Raw genomic sequence first — 9,655 nt, forward strand, 5'->3', positions numbered from 1 at the left:
GTTCCTAACATGTGTCAGTTGTTGAGGAGATACTTGTTTTTATTGAATTATGACATCAAAACAAAGGAACGGGAAGATAAATCATTTATTCAAGGCCACGCAACTGTCCAAGAACTACAGTGTGAATTCTGAAGCATTTTGGCTTTTGATTTCGCGAGAAAATGTTTTTACCTTTCAATCCAATGAGAGGTGGAGTTATAGTAAGCGTTACTTAGAATGCCCCTTTAAATTTTGGCTTTCTTTTAGGCCACCACCACCTATCGTGACAGATGGTGAAGATTTGGATTACACTCATTTTACAAACCAGCAGAGTTCCACACGGCATTTCTCAAAATCAGAGTCCTCTCATAAAGGTAAGAAGAGTGTGTATGGTCAAGTTTAGGATCTTTTTTTAAAAAACTATAAGCCTCACGTTGTAGTGGAAAAATCAAATTCTGTGTTCCACTAGAGTGCAAAAATAAGTTATTCTCTCAGCACATTGCTGTAGCACTCCTCATTTATTAAAACAGTAACAAGACAAAAAACAGAAAACAGAACACTCTAAATTGTATGTAAGATATTCTGTTTATTTACATTTTCCTCTAGAAGCTTTCATCAGATTCACTTTTTTTTTGAGACAAGAGTCTCACTCTGTCCCCGTGGCTGGAACGCAGTGGCATGGTCTCAGCTCACTGCAGCCTCCACCACCTGGGTTCAAGTCATCCTTCCATCTCAGCCTCCCAGGGAGCTGGGATTACAGGCGTGTGACACCATGCTCGGCTAATTTCTGTTTTTTTTTTTTTTGGTAGAGATGAGGTTTTACCATGTCACCCCAGACTAGACTCAAGTAATCCCTCTGCCTCGGCCTCCCAAAGTGCTGGGATTACAGGCATGAGCCACCGCACCCAGCTCTTTCATCAGATTCTTAAAGGGTGATGGTGACCTCCATTTAGATCTGCAGGACTGCATTTTCTAGAGTGGCTCTTGTTTCCTATCTGCCCATGACTCTTATTAATTAGATTTAAAATATGCATGCACAACTCCCACGTAACTTTTATGCAAAAGAAAAATGGAACAAAGCATAAAGAAAAAATAGGGATATCTAAACTGGATGAAACCTTTAAAATGTGTTACCAGAAAGGGGTCCCGGTTCAGATTCCAAGAGAAGCTTCTTGGATCTCGTGTAAGAAAGAGTTCTAGGGGAATCCATAGAGTAAACTGGTAGAAGCAAGTTTATTAAGAAAGTAAAGGAATAAAGAATGGCTGCTCCATAGGCAGAGCAGCAGTGTGGGCTGCTGGTTGCCCATTTTTATGGTTGTTTGATTATATGCTGATTAATACAAGGGGTGTATTATTCAGGAGTTTTCTGGGAAAGGGGTGGGCAAATCCTGGAACTGAGGGTTCTTTCCCTTTATAGACCTTATAGGGTAACTTCTGATGTTCCCATGGCATCTGTAACCTGTCATGGCTCTGGTGGGAGTGTCTTTTAGCATGCTAATGCATTATAGTTAGCTTATAATGAGCAGTGAGGACAACCAAAGTTCAAATTTGTCACCGTCTTGGTTTTGGCCAGCTTCTTTACCACAGCCTATTTTATCAGCAAAGTCTTTATTACCTGTGTCTTGTGCTGACCCCGTATCTCATCCTGTGACCTAGAATGTCTGACCTCCTAGGAATGCAGTCCAGCAGGTCTCAGCCTTATTTTATCCAGCCGCTGTTAAAGATGGAGTTGCTCTGGTTCAGATGCCTCTGACAGACGAACAGTTGGGTTATATTTGCTTTTGCAAGGATCTGGGTTCACTTATGTACATATTTATGAGAGTTGTAGAATGAAATGCTGAAAGAGATAGTTTCTTATATTGATTTCCTCCTCTACAAAATGGAGGCAGTCTAAATGGAAAGCGTCAGAGTTGTCAGGATCATGAAAGATTACATATGTAAAAGAAGTTTGCAGAGTGCAGTAGCCTTTGCAAATATATTAGATCTCATTAATTGATGCGTTTTTTGGTTAGGATTTTTGAAGACTTAGGTGATACTGTTGTTATTCATTTCTAAGTCTAATAATAATGTCCCGAAATGTCTTTAAATTACATTTTCTGCTGTTATTTAAAAATACCATTGCAAAAATGACACTCTAGAATACTTAAATCAGAATCTCTGGGTGGAGGTTGTCCAGCACTGGCATTTTTAAGAAAGCTTCCCTCCCCACCATTCTGACTTGCATCCCATACTGAGAAGAAGATAAAAGGCATTATTTTAAAAATAAGGTTAGTTGGACATTATAAACATCTTCATCAAAACATCCCACCTCAGCTTCCATCAGTTGGTGGCATTTTCACTGTTCCCGATTTAACAAAGTAGCTCGTATTTTTCTCAAACTATATGTATCACCTTTTGAGGGGGACCTTACTGTCGTAGACGTACATTTGATGCATAATACTAAACTAACACATTGATTCTGTATATACGTCACAATCAAGAATAAAGTACCATTTGAAATGTATAGAAATAAAGTTATTTTACTTGGGCAGGGAGAAAAAGCTGTCTTGAGTTTCAAAGGTTTTTCCTTAATTGTGTTTCCTTTTTTCTTCCCCTCCCCAGGTTTTCATTACAAGCATTAAAAACCTAGGAATCTGCCTTGAAAATGGACTCACTATAGCAAATATTACTGGGTGATACAGAATGAATTCTACACTTATTTTTTTCTCCTGTGTTTGCATTCCTGGGATTTATCCTCAAGTGTATTTCTGACCATAAATAATTTTTAATTCATTTCAAATATTTCGGTTATTTGTAATCACTTGGGCAGTATAAGAAAATGTAGCTTCTGAATATTGGCCACCTCTATGCTGCATATATCTAAGAGCTCTGTAAACTGCCATTTTGTTAGGTATGGAATTTGGTATCTAGGGAGTAGGCCTTAATTAGCAATTCAAATTTTATGGAGATGAATGATTAAAGTAAAACAATGTTTGGATGCAACGCAGAATAAAAGAATATAAGAAATAGCTTTTTGTTGCATTAGTGTATGATATTTTGAAGGAGAGAGGCTTTGCTTTTTGTATTCTTTAGGAAAAGAAAATCAATACCGTAAAGTATTTTCAAAAAAGAAACTCTTGAAGCAATTGAAATAATGTTATTCTGACTAGATGGACTATAGAGGTTTTGCATATTCCTTCTCAGCCCTCCTGGGGAGATTGGCCTAGATAGCATTCTTTAACAGTTACTCAGCTTTTGACTCAGTAGCAAGGCTTTCCGAAGCCCCTGGGCAATGGACCATTTATTGGTATTTATTGACAAAAATTTAGTTCTCTGAAATTTTAACTCAGATATATGAAAATCTTTGTATTCCATCTCTTGTTTTTGATTTACTTGTAGAGCCAAGGAAATGGAATTGAAAGATGATTGCATAAGTAATGATGCCATCCTTCTCTGGCTGTAGACTGAGGTTTTTCTCTTGCTTAAAGTCATATCTGTATGTGTTGATAACCTCTCAATAATGTTGTGTTTACATACCAATAATTAGATTAATTCAACTTGAAGTTGAATTTGATAAAGTGGTTATTTATCCAAGTTTTTTTTTTTTTTTTGAGGTGGAGTCTCACCCTGTCACCCAGGGTGGAGTGCAGTGGTGCAATCTTGACTCAGTGCAACCTCCACCTCCCGGGCTTGAGCAATTCCCCTGCCTCAGCCTCCGGAGTAGCTGAGATTACAGGTGTGTGCCACCACGCACAGCTAATTTTTGTATTTTTAGTAGAGAGGGGGTTTCACCATGTTGGCCAGGCTGGTCTCGAACTCCTGACCTCAAGTGATCCACCTGCCTCGGCCTGCCAAAGTGCCAGGATTACAGGTATAAGCCACTGCATCCAGCCAGCCAAGTATTTGGTTTTAAACATTAGTATTCCTTTGTTCAAGGGACTGTATTTTGTACAAGACCTTCAAGCCCCTCTTCAAGAAATTGAGTCTTTGTGTAGCTGCTGACCTTACTGCCATATTTATTTTCCCATACTGCTTAGCTGACAAATGGCAATCAAGCTCACTTGTACTCCCTCTCTCTCTCTCTCCCCCACCTTCATATATAACTTGACTTGCTATTATTTTTCATTGTGTAAATCTGAAATTCTTGGCATTTCAATATGGCGTTTGTTTAGGAAAGAAATATATAGGTCACTAGAGAAAAATGTTAATTTTTTTCCTACTGGAAATTGCCTTCTGTTTGCCTTATCTTTTCAGATAGTCTTTAAAGTTGGACAATATTCAAGCAGCTCATTTTGAGAAAGATTTGTAGTTTCATAAAGTTTGTGTATTACAGGAATTTAAGTAAAATCATCTGAATTAAGTGTTGGGCAAATGTTAATCAGAAAGATAATCTGCATCCCTTCATTATATAGTTATTTTGGAGAAATGGAGGAAAAGGAAAATAACAGGACTTTTTATAGCTATGATAAGAAAAACCTCCATTTAAATAAGGAAGTTGGAGACAAAATGGAAGGTCCTGGCCTTAAGTCAAATTCCAGATAGTGGTTTCAATATCCAAAGCTTAGGCCTTGTTTACTTATAGTAATGCTATATTTTTCTTTATCTGCCCTGTGATTTTGTTTCGTGTCCTTCAAAGTTTTTTTATTGTAATTTTAAAGGAAAAAACAGTGTATTTTTATTTGATAACTAGGCAAAATCATTTGCCATTTTTTATTTCATAAATATTTATTTTTCTATCTCATACAATGATCAGTTTTACTTTAAAAATTCTGCATTTCTCTTGCCTCTCATGTACTTCATCCAGTTATTTATTATTGTAAAATGTTAACTGGAGGTACTTTATTCAAAAAAATTTCATACCACTTAACACTTCCCCGGAATGGTAGTGTTTCAGCTGTCTTAGTAAGTGACCAAAGGTGGTATTTCCCTTGTGATAGCTAATTCAACATCTTTATTGAAAATTTGTTACTTTTTTTAAAGGTTTTTAAAAGATTACAATTTTAAAATATTTTATGTTTATTTTATTTTTGTGTAAAGCAAACACTTTTTAAATAATATCAGAGTAATTATTACCCTATGAATAAGGAGATAGAAATGCAATTCAGTTAAATCCTCTTACTCATTCTCATTCAAGTAATGTAATAATGTTTGAGACTATAGAAGCAACTCGTGTATTTTAATGAACTGCCAGACACTTTTCACTGTGTTCTCTGCTTTTTACTTGGTCATTTTTATATAAATGTGGAAGCATTTATTTTTGTTGTTATTGTTCCTGCTGCAAGAACACGTGCAGTTTAATTTTTAGGCCCACAATGTATTATGCTTTAATGTTGTGATGTAAACTAATACTTCTGGCCTTGGAAAACCTTTCTGTTTCTGTATCTTTGTCCTTTGGAGGCCAGGCCTCATTAACACCTGTATTGTTGAATAAGCACAATATGTTATGGAGCCTTATCATAAGGCTGCTTGACATAGACACCCACTCTCCTCCACATTTTATAAATCATTGTTTCGAAGTAAAGTTAGGTGAGAGTCAAATTAAATGTTTTGACTTGAAAAACATTTGACTTTTGCGTTCAAACCACTGTTAGACATATGTATTTTATTAGACATAAGTATTTTATTTTGGGACTGGATAGTTGCTTTACATATATTTAAAGGAACATTGTGATTTTCAGAAAGTGGCTTTGCATACTATTGAATTGCTATTTCCCAAGTAACTTTACAACCACCAGCAGCATACCAATAAGTTACGAAAACAGAAAATGAAAATTAACCCTAGGTGTTCTGATGATAGAGAAATAGCTGAATTAGAAAAGAAAGATATGGATAGATGCTCTTAGGAGGAAAACCTTTTTAGAATGGCAATGACTGCTTGGATCTAGGTCAACAGATTCCAAAATGTGTGACCTTGTGTTTGTGTTTACTGAACTCACTCTAGAAAATTCTGGACCCAATTCATTAACCCTCCTTTTCTTTAATGTGTACTGAAGCTGAGCTGGATGATGAGGGAATTCATTGCTGACTGTTGCTCATCACTTTCCCTCAAAGTCAGAACTTTTCAGTATAAAAATAATTAGCTTTTAACTGATTATTAATTTTCTTTAGTACTGTGAAAACTTGTCTGAAATTCGTGTTGTGCCAGATTGGAAATACCTACTGTAATATGGTGCATTCATTTTACCCCATAAGTGGTTAACGTTTTAGGTCCTAGATTTTTAATGTCCTGTCTTTGTGTAAACATCACTTCGGGGAATACCGAGATGATTCATTATTCAGTGATTATTTTCTTGAAAGATAACTATGATGATTGGCTGTAAAATCTTCAGCCTAATAAAGGAGTGAGATCTCTGTGTAAACAGCTCTCTGAAGGACTGATAATAGAATAGAACTTGTAGCCAAAGGCTTTTTCCCTTTTGAGAAGACGGTATTTGTGTAGAGAGTGCTAAGGTAGACTTCATTGTATATCGAGTGCCATATTCTGATGCAACAATCATAACAAAATCAAAAGCTCATGCTTCAGCAAAAAGGAAAAAAGATCTTTGAATTACTTTGTCTGTTACTGCTCATAGAGAACTATATAAAATGGTCCCATTTTCTCATTTCTGGTGGTGCCTGTGAGTCTGAAAGCCATATCTGCTTATCTTACTGTTGATAGAATACTTTTTTCTTTTTAGCCCATGGTAAGTAATATGGGCAGGTAGAAGCAAACTGGAGACTGTCCTGTTAATGCTGCATGGGGCACAGTGTCATTCAAATTATTGGTGGAAGAATCTCTTTTATTCATGGTGAGAGGTAAGAATATTAAAGGAAAGAGTCAGGATATTGTTGCTCGTGGTATTTAACAACTGTCATTAGAAATGCTGAAATTTAATTCTAGAGAAGTCAAGAAAGAAGGAGTAAACTGAGAAAATCTCACTACTGCAGAGTAACTTTTACAATGAGACCTGCACTTTATGCCAGCGCTGTTTGTGAGGAGCAGTACTGCCTTAAATTAGTTTGACTCTGACCGATGTCAGTGTACGTTACTTCCTTTATGTGACTGACAGTCAACTTTCCATTGAGATCTAACATTCACAGATGATCCCCAAGCATCCTTGTCATCAGAAGCTTTGGACCTTTTCTGCCACTGACTTATGGCTGATCTGTAACACAATAAATACATAATTTTATTTCATGTTGTCTGTCAACCTCTGAATAAACAGTGGCATGACCAAAAAGACTGGTAGAAGGAGAGAGAATTTCCTGGCCAAATCCTTCATACCAGGTGGCCACTTCTTGAGTAATTGAGAGTTGACTGTCTTCTATGGTGACGATATAGAAGATACTTCCAAAGGTTCTGTTATGCAGTGAAGACATTCAGATTATTTGTAAGAATTTCACCAACACCCTTGTGTATTGAAGTGCTTAACCATTAACAGAAAAAAAGGAGAAAACCAAAACAGAGACATTTACTTGAAATGGAAGATTTGCTAATGTGAAGAGTGTTTCTATTTTATTACTTTTAAGAGAAAAGCAGGAAAACTTTTGCTGTGATAAGAAAGACACCAGAGTGGTGATTCTATTTGATACCACAAGCTAACACAATCGTGTGAGTACTCATGTTGAGTTGTAGAAATATGTGGCTCTAAAAACCGTTCTCTTTCCCTTACATATACATATGTGAACACTGCCTAGTAACATTTTAATAGGTTTAAGATGCATTTGTACATTCTCAGCAAACTAGAAAATGTTTTTTCTCTTTTTGAGTAACTTCATAGCATAGGGAACCAGCACTGGGCAGGTTTCAGCATTTCAGATAAGGACAGAATTAATTGTGTAACTTAGTGCCCTGTTACTCATTGCTGAGGTTCCTATATAAAGAACAGAAAAATTGAAAGATGGGTTTGAGCAACATTTTCTTCACAAAAGATCAAGGAGTAAGAACAAGTAAGGGAAGACAGCTAAGAGAACATACTATGACATACAGAATTGGGATAAATTTTTGTCGTGCTGGATTTCAGGCTATAATTGCTAAAATAATTTCTAGCTATTAAATTTGGCGACAGGGTTTTTGACATCAGAATTTTTGTACTTCTGGTCAAAAGTACTTCTGGAACTTGTACTTCTGGAAATCCCTATGGTCTCTAATTTCAGCTCTTGCTGTAAACTGCAAGCCAAATGCTGTTTCTCAGAAAGAGCTGTATTTTTCTCTTCTTACAGGCAACCCAGTACTTATTTCATAAAGTGTTATAAATATTGAGAGGATACACTGGGGAGATAGAATATAAAAGTGATGCTCCAAAATGAGAATTCTCTGTAATGGGGTTTTCCCTAAGAAGAATCCATCCCAGCACCTATTTTGAAAAGGTGCTGAATTAAAAAGTACAAGAGTTTGCTCATATAAATCAAGTTGCTCAGGAAATCTGAGGTGATGCTGTCATTTGTCTCATAATTTAGAAAAGTGATCTCTTGAGAGAGAGACTACACGTTGCCTGGGCACTTTCCGATTCTTTAGTAAGTGCCGCTTTGATATTTGGAATGTGGATATGTTTATAAAACAAATGGATTGTTATTCCAAATGCTCATGGATTTATAACCAAGCCCCAGAAGAATATGCAGCTTTGAAATAGTTATTTCATGGAATTGAACAGAACCTTGTTGGAATATAGTTGCCTGTGTGAGGACAGAAAACAAAGAGACTGCCTCAAACTACATGCCTATCTAGACATTAAGTGAAACTGTGAGGGACATTTTGTGGATGCCTTAAAGGTGACCAGTGGTGGGTTCTGATGGGAATATACACACCCATCTGGACTAGGCCAATGGAAGCAGAGTCTCTTTCAGTTCACCTCCATACGGCAGAAGTTGTTCCTGCTCATGACCTCATTGAGGAAAATGAGAATTGTGGTGCTGGTGACTTTCATGTGTCTTGGGAGGTTCAGGTGTTCAACATCGTTAAGGCACTCCCAAAACGCAAACCTCCTCTTTTAAATGCCAATTGTACATCTACATTAATTCATCTATGCAAGCTTGTGTTTTCATGGTTTGTTTTTTACACCATATTTCTCATTGGGTTCTTGAAACATCAAGTTTAATATTGATATTATGAATAATTTTTAAACCAAAGTATTCTCTAAGTCTCTGTGCTTTGTTTTCCTGGATGGTTTGACCAAGGTAAATATCAATCTTGTCCTTCTCTCTTAATAAAGTCATCCATTTGTTAAGTCAGTGGTTTCTGTCTCCTGTTTTTGTTGTTTCTTTAGAACATTCAGGGAAAGTTACGTAAATAGCAATCATAAGTATTATTATGATTGTTATTTTTTACAAAATGACCCTAATAGGTCTGTTTAATAACAGTAAAATTTTCTCTTACTCCATTTCCATACACTTTCTATAAATATGTATAACATGATAATGATGCCTGGTGTATTGAAATGCTCAATAAATACTGCCAAGTATGGATCAGTTGGAGAAGTAGCTTTGTTTTGTGTATGGTGTTTGGTGGTTTGATTGATGTATTTGGGAGAAAAAACCAGGTAAATGGGTATTCACACAATAATTCCAGTGATGAAAGACCGCATGTACAACTCTGCACTATACCTGACACCTTGTGGACACTTAAATGTATTTCGAGAAAATGGATATGTTTAATAACTGATTTATTCAATATTTTACCTTCATAAGAATTTTGTTATCTTATTTGGTTTGATAGACT

General features: G+C 36.2%; 1 protein-coding gene across 2 annotated transcripts in view; it reads left to right on the forward strand.

Annotated features, from left to right (window-relative positions):
* The window catches only part of CCDC50 (coiled-coil domain containing 50), a 70,343-nt gene extending 60,943 nt beyond the window's left edge, over positions 1-9,400 (forward strand). For both annotated transcript variants that reach the window (XM_025376185.1, XM_025376186.1), the window contains 2 exons: positions 247-353; positions 2,581-9,400. In XM_025376185.1, the coding sequence (XP_025231970.1) occupies positions 247-353; positions 2,581-2,600 (127 nt within the window). In that variant the 3' untranslated portion in view covers positions 2,601-9,400. The remainder of the gene's footprint in view (positions 1-246; positions 354-2,580) is intronic.
* The last annotated feature ends 255 nt before the right edge of the window (positions 9,401-9,655 follow it).

The sequence above is a fragment of the Theropithecus gelada genome, chromosome 2 (assembly GCF_003255815.1).
Source record: "Theropithecus gelada isolate Dixy chromosome 2, Tgel_1.0, whole genome shotgun sequence".
Taxonomy (NCBI): domain Eukaryota; kingdom Metazoa; phylum Chordata; class Mammalia; order Primates; family Cercopithecidae; genus Theropithecus; species Theropithecus gelada.